Source organism: Rhinolophus sinicus, chromosome 11 (genome assembly GCF_057876585.1).
Source record: "Rhinolophus sinicus isolate RSI-liver-muscle chromosome 11, RSI-T2T, whole genome shotgun sequence".
Lineage (NCBI taxonomy): Eukaryota > Metazoa > Chordata > Mammalia > Chiroptera > Rhinolophidae > Rhinolophus > Rhinolophus sinicus.
The window spans coordinates 2334952-2351728 of record NC_142511.1 but is presented as its reverse complement, the minus strand read 5'-3'; the positions used below and the strand labels follow the sequence as shown (position 1 = coordinate 2351728).

Here is a 16777-nt window from a genome sequence, read left to right as displayed (position 1 = left end):
TCATTTTGGTTCAGTCTTTATTTACAGCCAAGTACATAGCATGTGGTCATCTTTGTAACTATGAACAATAAAGGCGGTAGAAAGGGAAGGTGGAAGAAGCATCGGGAAGGAAAAAGGCCTAAGTCGTTAGCTGCCCGCCCGGCTCCTGAGGGAGGAGTCTGCTCTGTCACACCAGCCACCTGCCCAGGGGGCAGCGGAGGCCCAGCGACAGGTGATCAGATGGTGCTCTGGGTGTGACGCAGCCCAGAGAGTCCCAGCCTGTCCTCTCGTCTGACACCAAGTGTTTCTCCTGCAGTGAAGGGCAGGATGGCGGAGTCCCGTCTGTGTTGCACAGGACCTGTCCCTGCTGGCCCCACCCAGCACAGGGGACACACAGCCCACCTGGGCTCCAGCCCCTCCTGCTTCTCACCTGCTCTGAGAAGTGTATATGCCTGACCCAGTGGCCTGAGACTGGCGACCCACTGGGCACTGAGGCAAGGTTCCAAGCTGAGCCCGAGGGCGGCAGGAAGCCAGTGAGCCAGGGCCGCTGGGCGGCCTGGACCAGAGCGGGGGTTGCAGGAACCGTGGCTTGTGAAGGGTGAGCTGGAGACCTTCCCTGCCGCCTTCCCTCAGCCTGTCAGGAGATCTCGCCTCGAGGGCCCACCCTAGCCTCTCCAAATCGAAGGACACAATGTCACAACACCTGCGTCCTCCTTCTACAGACTCCCATCTCTCTGCTGCTACAGGTCCCACGAGCACAGACGTGTGGGGCCAGGCCTACGCATCACGCAAAGCTTCGAGGTGTGTTTCCTAATCACCTGGTCTGGGGACGATACCAGGGGTGGGGCAGGGGGGAGAAGTGAGCACCGTGAGAGTCTGGAGCTGAGAGTCCCACAGACACACAGCCAACACCACCCCGGGGCCTCTTTCCCGGACGGCAGAGCACCCGACTCGGGTCAGGGTCTCCGGCCTGGAGAGTCTCCGGTGGCATCAGAGATCCCGTGGCTCTTAAAATACCAAGTTCAGCATTTGTCCTACAGAAAGCTCAAGTTCAGAGACTCAGCTAGATGCTGGGCTCACCAGCAGGGCAGAGCTTCCCGTCCGTCCCTTCCTCACCCCAGACAGGGTGTCACAGAACCCGGGCCTCGTCTCTCAGCAATGCCCCGTGAGTGCAGCCCAGGGCCCCCAACCAAGCCACCACCAAGTGGTGATGGTTTGGCCCTTGTGCTGCTTCCCAGCTGGGACTGCGCTGCTCGGAGACACTGAGGCTGGGTCCCCACACCACAGGTAGGTGAGTCAAGGCTCAGAGAAGGGTAGACCCCATCCTCCAAGGCAGTGGGACAGACAGCCAAGGCACTAAATGGTTTGGCACCTGGGAGCTTCAAGTAAAGTTGAGCATGCTGTACTGACAGGCCACGGCTCTCCCAGACAGGGACGCGGGCCCCACCAAGGTGAGGGGACCCCGACCCAGGCCTGCCCTCCACCCTTCATCTCAGCACCGTACAAGGCATGACTAGGAAGATACTGCTGATTCTGAAACACACACTCCAGAACCCTCTGTCCTGGTAAATACCGGTCTTCTGAGCAGGCCCCGTGGGCCTTCCCGTGCCCCAGCCAGGCGGCCATGGCACGCTCTCCCCAATGTCTTGGGGATGGCAAAGCTCTGTGGGGGACTAGGTTTGACTTTTTAAAAGAGCAAAGCAGAGTTAGAGTCCACCTGAGTCCACAGAAGGGGAATCGAACTGGATGGTGCTGAGTCTAAGGGGACAACTCAAGTAACGTGTGCAATGGGCTACAAGAGCAATTCAAGGGGCAGGATGCCCCAAATGCTTCGGGCAGGGCAGACACCGGGAGCAGCTGAGGGCCTCTGAGATGGTCGACACTGACGTGAAAAGGCTCTGGGGCCGGGCAGTTAACAGCGGAGGCTTCAGGACTCTAACCGGACCTCCTCAGCCTCGCTGGGTCCCCCACCTCCTCCACCAAGAAGCTTCAGGAATCTACTTCTTCCAAAGAAGGAAGTTTCTACCAAGAGGGAGCCCTCGGGAACACTGGAATTCTCCACCCCACGTTTTCACGCTATGACTCCAACGTATGACGTCCATGCTGTGTCTCCTCTTCCCACCTGTCCGTGCCCAGCCTCTGCCACACCACGGGGCACTGCTGCCAACGGGTAACGTGGCGTGTCTGTGACAATCCTGCTGAAAGGTGGGTACTATCCTCGCCTGACTGCAAATCCCGTCTTAAGGAACACAAGCTCCCGCTCCTTACATGGGCAGAGCTCTGTTGCCACCCTGTGAGGGGCTGTCAGCTGTCCCTCCTGCCAGAAGAAGCCCTCACCCAAGCCAGGACTGTGCACTCCACAATGTGGGAAAAAGCCTGAGGAATCCGATCCACGATGTCCCTGGGAGGCAGGGGGACCAGCATGCCCTCAGACCCGACAACAGGCACTTCTCCTGCCTTCCCCATTCCACCAGGAAGCAACCCCACCACATCCCTGCGGGGAAGCAGACAGGGGCAGTGCTGGCTCTGGAGAGACCGAGAAGCGGGTGAGTGAGGAAGGAGTCACGGGGCTGCCACAGGGGCAGCCAGGGGCGGGTGTAGGGAGAACGCAGAAGACTTTTCTCCCTACTGGCCTCTTCCCTGAGTTTGATTTTTCAGTTGAGGTGCTACCTAATTTCAACTCAACGAAAAAAGAAGAGAGCATCTCTCACCGACCTATCAGTAAGCCCCAGCTCCAAAGGTGTATTCCGCAGGGAATCAGAGTGTGAGACCTGAGCCTGCTCCACCCTCACCCCCACCCCCACCCCCACCAATGCCTCGGCCTGCCCACCTGGAACACGGGGGGCACCTTCCCCTCGGACAAACGCCAGCTCCAGTCCCCAAACTTCAGTGCAGGCCCTCCTGCAAAACCCTTACAGCAAACGGCTTTACAGTATTTGTACAGTTACACAAAAATAGATCCTTTTATATATACATATATAGCTATAGATATATGTATGTACGCATGTCTGTATGTACGCATGTATGTATAACCGGTTACATGTTGGCTTCATAATTAGGCATCACCAGTAGTCATTGGCACGGTTTGTCATGTAAGCTCAGGGTCAAGTTTTGTTGCATTTTACCGCTCCAAAGTACAAGGAAAAAACAAAAGTCAGAGGCATTTCATCTCCACGGTGTTTTCTTAAATAAGCAGTGTCCTAGGAAACCATATGTACAGGGGGACAGAGCCTCCTGTCTTCTGGAGCGCGGGGCCGGGGTCCGAAGGAGACGGGTCAGTGCGGCCGGCTGCTGGACTCCGAGGCCTGTCTCTTGCGCGCGGGGGTGTAGCCATTGAGATAGCCGTTGGGCTGCCGTTTGGAGAGTCCTCCATTCAGGATGTCCTGGATATGCTGCACGATGAGGTTGATGGCCACTGTGGGACAGGGACCCGCGGTGTTAGGGACGCGCCCGGAAGGTCTGGGCGCCCACGCACGGCCGCGTGTCCGCGGGGAGAGGGGACATGGGAGCCGGGGGCTAAACACCGGTCTGGGTAACTGGCTCCACCTCTGCCACGTGGGGGCGGGTCACGCAACCTCCCCGAGCCTCCCACGGGGCTAGCGTGACCTCCAGCCCAGGAGGGTTCTTAGAGGAAGACGGGCAACGCCCAGGACAGGCTTAGAGAACAGGCTTCTGATCGGGGGTGATCAGTCATGACTGTGGGAAAGCTGTCAGCCAGACCCTGACTACGTGAGGACCGGCCTTCACTCTGACACCGTCACTGCGCTGTGACCCTTCCAGAGGGGAGCCTCCCTGCCCCCGTCCCTTCGGAAGGCCCTCTCCTCCAAAGATCGTCCAAGATGGGGGTCCCTCTTCTTAGCGTTAGAAACGGATTATATACCTCAAGCAATGGTTAAGGTTCATGTCACCAAAAATGGGGAGACATCCCGTGCTGTTGGGGTGCCACCCCAGGAGGACTCACCTAGGTTGTCTACACCTCTAGGAATTATCACATCCGCATATTTCTTTGTCTGTGGAAAAAGACATTTGCAACGCATTAAGGCGGGTTCTGAGGGAAACCGGCCCAGGCCCCTCTCCAAGGGAGGCCTGGGATATACCGATCCCAGAGAGCGGCAGCTTGAGGCTTCGAATATTGTATTTTTCATCCCCTTTACCTAAATTCTAATAAATCAGCCTTTTCTTGAGTTCTCATGAACGTTCAACGCTGTTTTAGTTTACAACCTGCACGGAGAGCATGGTCTTTGAAACCAAAGCTGTACTTGCCTCTTTCCCACGAGGAAGAGTTGGAATGAGTAAAACCCAAACGTAACAGGGGAGGCCTCATTCACCTTCTGCCTACAGTCTGTCCAGCACAAGGGTCAACCCAGAAAAAGCCATCCCCCTTGAAGACCATTTCCACGGACTCTGTTATGACGTGATTTTTTGTAAGGGCCACAATGAACACAATCCTTTTTTTTTTCTTTCTTTTTTTAATTTGCTAAGATTCTGTGGACCACTTTACAAGTAACTGTGTCCAGCAATAAATGTACTTTTGTGTTCTTGTGATTACGTGAGAAACAGCAGAGGAGGCCCTCAGACAGACGGACAGATGGCTGGGATTCCATGGCTGTTTGGCCGCCTCTGCCCTCTTCCCAGAAACCTAATCCTGTAACCCAGCCCTCAAGGTTACCCAGGCTGACTCAGAGTCTGCCTAACTCGGAAACAAAAGTCAAGTCTGCTTGGATGCAAAACATACTGACAGACTAAAAGAAACCAGGACGGTTTGGGATCAGATTTCTCTAGGAAAGGAGAGAGAAAGAATGGTGAGGAGCAGAGCAATAAATGCCTACACTTGGCCTCACTCTGCACCTCTTCTCAGTGGGCTCACAGACCCCCATCTCCCCAGAATAGCATCCAAAGCAGGCTAAGCCCCACCCTCTCCCCTTCTCAGAGCTTAGTTAGAAATCCTTCAGGAGTTAGACTGAGGCTTGGTCAACATGGGGTAGGCGTCTCCTGAGTGCAGGATTCCACTGCCTCTACCACACCTGCCCCCCCACACCTCTGGTCCCCAGCGACCTCGACATGCATTTTTGTGTCTTCCCCAGAAGGCTGAGGGTGTTTCCTGGCTGCAAGCTGAGAACCCTCTGCCCCAACCTTCGTTCTCTGAAAGCCACCTCGCTAGAGTTCCCAGCTGCCAGGGAGGAAGTACGGCCCCCTTCCCAAATGAGATGGGACAGCATGGGGCAGACAAGCTCACAGCAGGTCCAGCTGGAGGGCAGAGGAGGGTCAGAGGGAAAACCCAGCAGGACCAAAGCGCCAGAGGCTGTCCTCCCCTGGGACTTCAGGACAGAGGGTCACTCAGAGCAGTGAGGCCTCCCTTTGGGGAGATCCTCAACTTACCGGGTTTCCCCGAAAATAAGTCTGGGTCTTATATTAATTCTTGCTCTAAAAGACGCATTAGGGCTTATGTCCAGGGGATGTCATCCTAAAAAATCATGCTAGGGCTTATTTTCCAGTTCGGTCTTATTTTTGGGGAAACACAGTATACCTTTGTGTGTAAGGGTGAACTTTAAATTCCAAGTTCCACAACAAACAAACAGACCAAGAAACCAACTCACTGGCAAGCAGAATTCCTCAAAGGCAGGCTTGACGAATGTAATGTACTGAGATAAAATCTGCTCGAGGTCCCGCCCTCTTTCGCTGATGTCCCTTAATACTGTAAGGGAAGGAAAAACAAGAATCAAGAAAACGGTGCAGGAGCCCACACACCAGGCTGACGCGGGCGCCGCAATGCCTCTTGGGGGCTCAACGCCAGCTTCCTGGCTCGACCAAGAGCAGGTCAGTAGCAGCAGCAGCTTCAGGGAAAACAAGTCGCATTTTTTACGTCTTGCAACAGTCAAATTCGGCCACGACACAGGGCTGAGGCAAAGGCCGCCCAGCCAAGGCCGACGGGCTTCTCGGTTCAAGCAGCATTTGACCCACATACATTTCAGTGTGCACACTAAGCAGAGCAGGACTGCCCTGGCCTGGACAGCTCGTACCAGGAAGTGGACTTGGCCCAGAGAAGAGGTGGGGCTTGGCGGGGCGGGGGCATGTGCCAAGGACTTTTTCCCGCGTCCACCTGGATCCTATCCCCGGCACTTACTTACCTGTGTGCCGCCCAGAAACCCTCCGATGTGCCCTCCTCGTCACGCCCAGCTCCCACCCACACTCCAGGCCCTACAGACGGGGTGGAAAGCAGGTAGAGGTCCAGCTGTGGTCAGCCATCCCTGCTTAGCTCATGCAATGAGGTTTGCAGACAAAACCACTTAGTGCAAGACAAGAAGACCGTGGTGAAACGGTGGGCTGCAGCTGCAAAGCAGCCCGGGTTGACCCAAACTCACCTTCTTCCTCCTGGACAGTCTTACTCAAGGACTTTCAAACACGTGTTTAAATAGAATCTTCTTTCAAAAATGGAAAAGGGTCCACCGTCTAAGGGCCTGGAGCCCTGCTTCTGCCACGGGGTACACTAACCTCCCTGAACCTCCGTTTCCCCCAAACCTAGTTAAGTTTCTAAGGTGATCTCAATCAAAACAGCCCGCCCCCTACAGGTGTCACTTTAAATCTCAGGGCAACGAGCTGTGCAATCTTTCACCCCCACCCCAAAAGGCCATCATTTCCGTCTCCAATCATTTGCAATGGCCCATTGGTGCCTCTTAACCATTTCTCAGGTTCCACACTCAAGCGTGGGATGAAATTCCCTGTAACAAGGAGTGCTTGGGACTGGCTTTCTGGAACACCACGTCTCTGACTCATTCCGTCCCCACATACGCATGCACACGGGCACGCATGAGCGGGCAGGGCCAGGACAGAGGGAGGGTGTCGGGCTGTGATCCCGGCTGGCAACCTGCCTGTGAGGCCAGCTGGCTGGAGCAGCGGCAGGAAGTCCGCATTCCAGAGCAGAGAGCACTGCTGCCGCCCGACGTCCCGCCAGGAACTGTTTTCAAAGAGCTTTTCCCACGTAAGCCCTGGCGATGAATCGCTTGGTTGGTCTCTGGCGCTCAGGGCTTGTCTCGCCACCCCTCTGACTGCCCGCCCAGACCAGAGCGGTGCCGTCCCCAGCCGGGAAATGGCCTGTGTCCTCAGGCATCTCCACACAGGCCCTGCTCCGGCCGCCCTGGCCACCCTCAGGGACACTCAGCAGGGGAGGCTCCACGCCACTGGCTCGAGCTCTGGCACGCAGCCGGCACACGGCAGCGTGGCCGCCAATTCTTCACATGTCCCAGAATAAAGTCCAAACAAAAAAGGAAGCCAGACGAAAAGGCTATCAGAGCCGGGACAAAACAAACACGCCTGACCCCCCCCAGGCAGGCCCCACTCAAAGCCTGCAAAGGCCTGATGCTGGGACTGTCTCACAAGATGTGCTTTTCCCACGACTGCTGACCGCGTCAGCCTGCAGGAACCTCCGTTCTGCCCACGTGCGCACACGTGCGTGCACACAAGCTCACGTAGCTCTCTCACTGCCCTCAGCCCAGTCTTGCAGGCCCCTGGATCTGACCGACCTGACATCCCCACCTGTCAAGCCTGAAGGAGGAACCGGCCAGGGAGAAAGCAGCAGGTGCAGTGGGTCACCCAAGGTGGGTCACCCAAGTCTGCCCTGGAACCCCAAAAGCCGCTTTTCCTGCTCCACCATCTGGAGCACTGGGGGGCAAAACTGACCCGGATTTGATCCTGACCCCACTGACGACACCCCTGTGACCCTCACTTTCCTACACCGTAGAACAGTCACAGCACCCTCCTCATACAGCGGTCACTTAGGACTCGTGCACAAAGCACATAGTAGGCGCTCAGTGAGCCTGAATGTCTTTGATTACGGTGACAGCAGAACCTGAGGAAGCTTCAGGAGACGGACGGCTCCCGGTCGGAGCAGAGCACTGGAGGGGCGGGAACCCTGACCTCAGGTAATCAGGTCAGACCCAGCTGAGAGCAGGGGGTTTGCAGAGCAGCTGGAAAGGTGGGGGGTGGCAAGTGGTGCACACATGCCAACACGAACACACACACACAAACGGGGAGAGGGAGACCCAGGGAAGACAGGAAGACAAGGAAACAGGAACTGGGTCAGGATGTTGCCCAGACATTAGAGACATTCAAAATCAAAAGGCACTGCCCACGTCCTCTCCCCAGGGTCCTTCTGTCGCACTGTCACCTTAAACAGGCCGGGGTCCCCAAGCCAGGGCAGCACAGGGCAGCCAGTCCCTGGCACTGAAAGGTCCTGCTCCTGGGCTCTGGTCAGAACAAGGCACAAAGCAAAAACTCCAGGGATTCAAAGCCGGGCCCTGACCACCACTATGCCCTGGCAGAGCTGTGGGCAGGACAGGCCTTATCGGAGGCAGGACACGCCAGGACCGCCCACCTTCCTGTGTGGCGTCCACTTCAGCCCTTCCAAACCCACTACTGCTCGTCGGCTCAGGCAAAGCCACGGACACAACTTGGAAGGACGCAGAATACATACAGCTCCTCAGCGGTTAACTCAATTCACGTTACACTTTAATTGAGGAAACGTGTCGCTTGAGTGAAGCACAGATTGTGAGGACCGTGTGAGCTGGGAGGGAGAGCGAGCAGCTGTCCATCAGCGGTCCCAGTCCCCATCTCAGCTCTTCTGTCCCCACAGGAGGGAGGCACGATTCCCCAGGGCTGCATGACTCAAAGACCCTCCCACAGGGTCAGCTTGGAATGTGAGGGTCACATGCCCGGGAGGGTGTGACACACAGATGGGTAACTCAAGGCTCTGGAATGTTCTGCCCAACAGCTGCTCCTGACTGGCCACCCCTCCTGTACCAGGCACCCCCACCCCCACCCCACAAAGCACATGCCAGGCATGCTCCGTGTCCTGTAAGGATAGCACGTGGGAAAGTCCCGCAAGTCCACCAGGAAACTGACTCTCCAGTGGGTGACACGAGAAGACAGCAGATCTGAGAGGACAAAGCAGTGCCTGCCCAGGGGGCATCCAGGAAGGAGGGCGCTGCAGAGCTGACCCCAAGAAACCCCCACGGGGGCCACCGTCGCCTCATCTTTCCCATTTCACGGAAGGATCCAATACAAGCAAGGGAGGGAGAATTTTCTGTTTAATCCACACCAGGAGTATCTGTTTGAACGAGGCCAAGATTCGCTTGATTTCCAAGGATGTGGGCACCACACAAACGTGACTGGACAATGCCTTGCACCACACTCTCCTCTCCTGGCACTAGTGACGGTACCAGGCCTGGTGTCACCAGCTGCTCAATGCTGAACCAGGACAGTCAGTGCATGTGACCGGGGCTGTCCCTCCCATGCCTCATTGTTTCTCTGCGTTCTGCTGGTTCCATTTACAGTTCATGCAACAAGAGCATGGAACTGGATAAAGTGCAAATTTGTCATTTCCTGTGTCTCCACGCAAAGCCTTCGTCACCTTTCAGTCCTGTCCTCGGTCAGCCCACCCTACTACCTTGGCTGGGCCTTTTCTCACCCTCTCCCAACTCTCCACTGCCTCTCCCACCAAACAGCGATCGCCCCGCGTGACGTCCAGATGAGTGAGCGACAGTCCGCAAACAGCCTCGGCTACAGTCTCACTTCCACTTCCACTGTCAGCACCACCTTCCAGCAGAGGGTTCAGGCCGTCTCGCCGCCCTGCTCCAGACCCCTCGGGACCAGCTAGAAGCCTCAGTTCCCACAACCTGCCCCACAGAACTTGCTAGTGGTTCCTGTGCAGACCCCTGCCTCTGGGAACACGCCGTATATGCACACATGTGTGCATACATGTGTGTGCACGTGTACTGTGTACCTGTGCGGCTTGCCCACGTCATCACCCCACCACGTCCACGTCCTGACCCCCTTCCTCCTGGGCACTTGGCTCTATGCCCTCCAGGGTGAAATCCAGGCTCAGTTCCTGCCCATAAGCAGCTGTGTGGACAGTAGCCCCGGCCACGCTCAGTAAGGCCACAGAGGGAACAGGCCACTTTGCTCCAGAGCTGGCGGGACAGAGTACCCAAACCTCCAGAGAGCTTTCTGGAAACTAAAGGGCTAGAGAAGCAGCCTGGCAGGACGGGGGCCCCAGTGCTGCAGGCACAGGATGTCCCTGGCCCCAGGTGTCCCACAGTTAGTTCCCCTCTTGGCTGGCGGTGACGCCTGTGGGAACACCACAAGGAACTGAGCATTTCAGCAAACTTTTTCCCAGCAAAACCAGAACGTAAATGTCTTACTTCCTCTCTGTGACCTCGCAAGCCTCTCATTACCCACGACAGCGAGTGACTAATCCCTTCTCAACTGCGACCAAACATGTGGGTGGCAGGACATCCCCTGGGCTGGGCCATGCGGCCACAGGCCACCTCAGGGAAGGCATGGGCTTGGCACTCAGGGAGGGCAGGGGCCTGTGACAGGCCACCGATGGCCCCAGGAGGCTTTGCACACGCACCTCTGCGGGACAGCCGGGTATCCGCGTCTGTGTCCACAAACAGCTTCATGTGGAATAGGTCTCGCACCTCCTGCGAGTAGAAGGCCAGGATCCCTTCGAATAGCACCACGTCTGCAGGGTACACAGTGACCGACTCCTCCTTCCTGCAAAGCACAGGGCAGGTGACGGGCCGAACATGCAGGGGGACCGAGGGGCGGGGACATGGGGGTCCCCCCCCAGACTCAACGCAGGGCGAACACAGCCTGACAGAGCCCGCAGACGCCCACTGGAGACCCCGCAAAGGGCGCTGACAGCTGGGGCGAAGGGCCCCTTGACCAGTTCTTGGGAGCTTCCGCCATAAGTGAGAAACAAGGCAGATGTCCTCCTTGGAACAAAAACCTGCTGTTGAATGCAGAAGAGAGACAGACCAAGGCAGGCGTGCGTTCTTCTTCCCTCCGAAGGCGTCGGCAGAAACTCTCTCAGGTCTGGCCTCCTCGTCCCCTCAGCTCGGGTTCCTCCCTCCCAACGACCTCATCACCCCCCCCCCCCCCAGTCCTGGAAGGAGGGACGAAGGGACGGAGGAAGGGAGGGGCGGAAGAAAGTTTCAGAAGAGAAGGAAACACCTGCATGGAAAGCTTCACCACAGCCCGACGCGGCCCAAGGTCTGTGCCCGGGGTCCTCTTGCTGGTCAGAGAAGCGGGACCCCTCACGAACCCTCCCCTTCAGAGCTAATGACAACGTCCAGACAGATGGCCCAACCCCTGCACACCATGGAGCACGCTGCCACCACTGTCCCTCCCACACAGGCTGCTGTGAGCATGGACGGGGTCACAGAGGCCAGGAGTCCGAGACATGGGGACAGTGTGGGGAGCGACGGCAGCTCGCTTACCGGGAATGCGAGACAAAGTCGTACACGGGAATCTGGACCGTTCTCCCTTCGGTGATTTCTTTGAGAGTTTTGAAGATGAGCTCATTGTCAAAGGCATCTGAAGGAAATCAAGGTGTTACAGCGTTTCTTCCTTTTACAATGACTTCTGTGACCATGCCCAGGGATTCCCTACAGACCTGTATTTCACACGTCATATGTCATACCCTAGAGAAGCGTACCCCCCCCCCGCCAAAAAAGCTAGATTTCTACCCAAAGCAGAATGCAAGTTCTGTGTCCCAGAATGTATGATGAGCTCCCACAAGTGGATCTCTTTCTCCCCCTTGACATTCCTTTCCTGGCCTCCGACTTCTCTCTCCTCCCTCCAAGTTCAGCTGCTGCCCTGGGAACGTGCACATGGCGGCCTGGAAAGCTCCTCCCGCCTGGGGGGGTTGCTGCAGCTCCGTGCCCACGGGCTCTGATTCTGACAGTTCTAAGAACACCCCCCGCCAAAGGGGCAGTGTGCTGAGCTGGGACCATCAGGGTCACCGTCATTTGGACAGCCACCCTGGACCCTCCAGCTCGCTCTGCCCGTCAGTGAGCTGAATACACAGGCCACGTCCATGCACGTGCAGGATGGCAGGGGACCGTGTGACACAGGCTGCCTCAGAGCAGCGGGGGCGGGAGAACCGCTGTGTGTGGTCCCTCCAGTGTCAGGCCCATCTCGAGGGAAAGGCTCACATGGAGGGAGAGAGTCACCCTTAGGCGGGACAGATTCCATCAGTATGTAAAGAGCAAAGCACTGCATGTCGTGTGGCAAAACCCCTTCCTCCGTATAAGCCCCAGCAGAGCCCTGTGAGGTGCCAACCAGCCCTGCGTCTCACAGATGGGAAACAGGTGAAGCGCTCCCCGATCGACCAACACACGCACACACACACTCACGCACGCACACGCACACACACGCGTGCGCACATGTGCACACACACACGCACGCACACTCACCCGGGTGATCGAAGTTGAACTGGCCCTTCAGAGCCTTGGCCTTCTGCTCCGCAGTGAGCACGCGGTAGAAGCTGTCCTGGCTCAGGATGACCACCTGTTTCTGGCGATAATCCACCTCGTTCTGACCCAGCAGCTGCACGATCTTCGCACAGACAGAGGACTGTGGGGAGAGGAGAGCCGCGCGTGACGGGCGGTCCCGTCCCGGGGCAGGTGCACGTCCGCATGAGAAAGGCCTTTGGGAGGAAGAGTCCATCTGGTACAATGGACGAGAGGCTGAGGGGGACGCTCGCGGGGAGGGGGTCCCCTTCCTAACACACCTGCCACTCTCAGGTGTCCGCAGTGAAGGGGCAGTGACGTCTACCTTCTCTCCTACACAGACTTTCCCAAAGCCACAATAAAAGGTGCCACAAAGTTTTTCTTCGCTGCTCGTGTCCTAGTGTGGACACACAAAAGGCAGCAGAAAGTGGAAAGAAGGGCCATTAACGACGCGCTTGCTGATGGGCCAAAGGGCTCCAGGTCAGGAAGTGACCGGGCGTCCACGAGACGTCGCTCTGGCCCGCACAGCTTCATATCAGCGGAATCAGCACCCACGGCACATGGCCCAGCCGGGTAGCAGGGAGGCCATGGCCGTGGCTGTCACCTCACTTCTGTCGGACCCTCTGCTGAGTCCACAGCCCTGGGCCGTTCCCGCTCACGGGCAGCCCGGCAGCCTGTGCACAGATGTGTGCCCCGCTCCTCAGCCTACAGTGACGCAGGACACAAATGCTTCCAATACGTACAAGCTGTTGGGTTTATTTCCTTCCCCTTTTACTTGAGGATCAGGAGGCAAGTTGAGGTGATAAGAGCTAGAAAACGGAGCCCCTTCTCCTAGGAAAAGACGAGGACGTCTTCGGCGGAGGCATACCGAAAGCCACCCACTCGCTACAGCCTGGCCTCCTGGGCAAGGCTACTGTGCCTACTGCAGAAATTATGGCTCAGGACCCGAACTCCTTCTGGGGGAGAGACACATGAAGAAAGCTGACTGCTCCATTTAAAAAAACAATTGGCTAAAGGAGAGCCGCACGGGCCAGCTGGACCCTCTGCTGAATCTCTCCAAGTTGAAGGCCACACATGGGTAAACAGTTAACGTGGCCTGAACAGCAGTGGTTTGTTATACAAACCATAGTGGAGTTAAAACTCTTCCTTTCTAGCCATCCTAATCCACATGTAGAAAACCGGAAGTTACCAAAACCTGGTTACCAAGAGGTGTTTTGTGTTTTTTTTTTTTAATTTTTTCTTCTTTTAGGTTTCCTCCAGCACCCGTGTCCAGCCACAGAGCAGCGGGGGGGAGGAAACCGAACGCATGTGCCAAGCACCCACTTCCCTTTACTGTCCTTGAAAACCCAACTTACTACTTGTTCCTCAGAGTATCTGAAGAAAAGCGTTCAAATCCTCTATGAGCAGACTCAGTTTCTTCGACCCGTTCCTTCTAGATTGTGGTGGCTGCATCGTTCATCGCCACCTCCTAAGCCCAAAACGCGGCTGGAATTGACAAACAGAGAACTCCCAAAGCTGCATAGATCACGTTACTCTATAAGAGACGCTGGGAGTTTCCACACTGAAAGTCATCAAAAGTCATGAGGGCTAAGGTACTGTTGGGAAGCAGGCGTTGAAGTCAATCTCCTTCCAATGCAATGATTATCTTTGACTAACTTGTGAAACTGAAGCAACTGTCAGTAGACACAGGCTGGACGTTTGTTTCAGACCCACACAAATATGTCCAACTGATCTATCTGACAAACGTGCAAATGCAATTCAGAGGGGGAAGAAGGGCAGCCTTTTCCAGAAATGGAGCTGGAGCAACTGGACACCCAAAGGCCGACAAATGAATCTGACCTAAAAATTAACTCAAAGTGGATCACAGGCTTATGTAAAACACAAAACTATAAAACTTACTAAGGAAAAAACCAAGGAGAAAGTCTTCAGGATCTAGTGTTTGGCAGGTATTTTTTACACTTGACACCAAAACCATAATCCATAAAAGGGAACATCGATAAACTGAATTTCATCAAAAGTAAAACTTGCTGAGTGAAACACTCCCTCTTAAGAGGGTGAAAAGAGAAGCTGCAGACTGGAGGCAAACGAGCACAAAGCATGTATCTAACAAAGGACTAGTCTCTGTAACATGTAAAGCATGTTCAAAACTCAACAATAAAAAAAAAACACCGGGGGTAGGGGGGTAAGAGATGAGGGTAAGGGGGTCAAACATATGGTGATGGAAGGAGAACTGACTCTGGGTGGTGAACACACAATGGGATTTATAGATGATGTAATACAGAATTGTACACCTGAAATCTATGTAATTTTACTAACAATTGTCACCCCAATAAATTAAAAAAAAAAAATCCATCCTATTAGAACACGGGCAACGGACATGAAGAGGTACCGTGACATGAAAAGGTGCCCAGCATCACGAGCCATGAGGAAAATATACATTAAAACTAGGGTGACCTTTCACTACATCCCCACTAGAACAGCTAAAATAAATAAAAAAATTAAAAAATAGTGACACCACCAAAGGCTTGTAGAAATGCAAATGGTTCGTCTACTTGGGAAAACAATCTGGCACTTTCTTTAAAAACTAAACATGCAACTACCACATGACCTCGCGATTGCGTTCCTGGGCATTCACCCCCATGCACACGTGTGTGCACAGCTTTGTGCCTCAAAGCCCCCAAACGGGAAACCACCCAGACATTCGTCACCAGGATCATATCTCGTGGCACGTCCACACCAGGTACACGATTTGGCGATGACAGGGAATGAACGTGGGAATCTCCAGAGGATTATGCCAAGGGGACAAAGGCAATCCAAAAGGGTTACATCCTGTCCGACTCCATTTATACGCGTTCTAGAAAGGACGACAGTGTGGAAATGGAGAACAGTCGTGGCTGACAGAAGGTAGGGGTGAGAGAGGGTGGGGCTCCGTCCAACGGAGATGCTGTCTTCCTTTCCATGGCAGTGCCCTGTTGTGCCCTGGAAGATATTATCATCAGGGAAACTGAGGAAATGGTGTGGGGGGGTCTCTCTGCACTATTTCTTACAAATGTATGCAAATCTACAATTATCTCCAAAAGAAACGTTTATCTTCAGAAAAAAAGATTAAAAACCGTCTGCAATTTGTCTTTCTTTTTTAATTCCAGAAATCGAGCCCCTCGTCTTTCAAAATTCTTTCTTCTCAAAAAAAAAAATCACTGTTCATTAACAATGAATTGGTATGGGGCAAGTGTACTTTGCACTTGGGACAGACATGAATTTGGGAACCCAAATAACGGACTGTCGTGGGTTAAATTGTGCCCCCACCCAAAAACAAAAAGATATGACCACGCCCTACTCCCCAGAACCTCAGAATGTGACCTCATTTGGAATAAAGGCCTTTGCAGATGTAACTAAGGTGAAGGGTCTCGAGATGAGATCATCCTGGATTAGGGTGGGCCCTAAACCCCAGGACACGTGTCCTTGTAAGAATCAGAAAAGCAGGAAACACAGACAGGGCGGGAGGCCACGTGGACAGAGGTAGAGATGCAGTGATGCCTCTAAGCCAAGGAACTCTGCTGGCAGCTGGGAGAGGCCTGGATGCGATTCTCCTTCGGAGCCTGCAGAGGGGACCTGCGCCCATCACCCAGCTTGTGGCCTTCTGGCCTCCGGAGAGTAAGACAAGAAGACCCTGTGGTTTTAAGCCTCCAAGTTTGTTGTAATCTGTTAGTGCAGCCTTAGGAAACGAAGACACCTCGTCATTTTTTAACTGGTGGGTTTAATTTCTCTCTCTTTTTCTAATCGCAGAGGATGAAAGTACTTTCTTCAACCTCTGTGTATGTGTACTCCGGCACACAATGCCTTTTTTCTTCTTCCAGAAGCTACATGCCGTAAGGATGCTTCTCATTTCACCTTATCGTCTTTTCCTACAGAATTTTTCTGGTGTTTTCTGGTCTTTTCCTACAGAATTTTCTGGTCTTTTCCTACAGAATTTTTCTGGTGTTTTCTGGTTGCTCTAATAGTAAACCATTGCTGGTTGGTACGTAGGAGTGTCGACTTCATCAAATATCCTGGTTAATGATTATCACACATGCTAAACAGACTCAACCCATTTTTAAAGACTTGGACTATTCTTGAAAGTAACACTACCCTGAGGACTAGGCTTACTCTACTGTTTTCTGGGTGACTAAGAAGTTTCTAGATCCTGCAATGTGCCCTAAAATGAGTAGCAGTTATTGGGCTGCGGATGTGTAATGCGAAAGGGCCATTTATGATAGCGTCTGTGTTTTGACAGAAATGCCCAATAAACTTCTGGGCAAGATAGATTTTAAAAAACACACACACACACAGAAAAAAAGGAAGGTGGGAGGAAACTACCTAATTGCCACAAAGCTCTAAAGTGCAAAATATGGGTCCTTTAGGAGCAGGCTGGGCACACAGCCTGGCTGGACACCCAACCCTGCTGCTCCCACACAGGTTATACCTGAGGCCACACAATCTCTCAGACCGATGCTGAATGACCCTGTGTC

The 16777-nt window shown here is 54.4% G+C and overlaps 1 protein-coding gene across 1 annotated transcript in view; it reads right to left on the bottom strand.

The window, feature by feature from the left end:
* The window catches only part of UCK2 (uridine-cytidine kinase 2), a 46783-nt gene continuing 30006 nt past the window's right edge, over nt 1–16777 (bottom strand). The window contains exons 2-7 of the mRNA XM_074322307.2: nt 12234–12393; nt 11256–11352; nt 10388–10530; nt 5577–5674; nt 3941–3989; nt 1–3394 (exon numbers count right to left, since the gene is read on the bottom strand). Coding sequence (XP_074178408.1) covers nt 3255–3394; nt 3941–3989; nt 5577–5674; nt 10388–10530; nt 11256–11352; nt 12234–12393 — 687 coding nt within the window. The 3' untranslated portion in view covers nt 1–3254. The remainder of the gene's footprint in view (nt 3395–3940; nt 3990–5576; nt 5675–10387; nt 10531–11255; nt 11353–12233; nt 12394–16777) is intronic.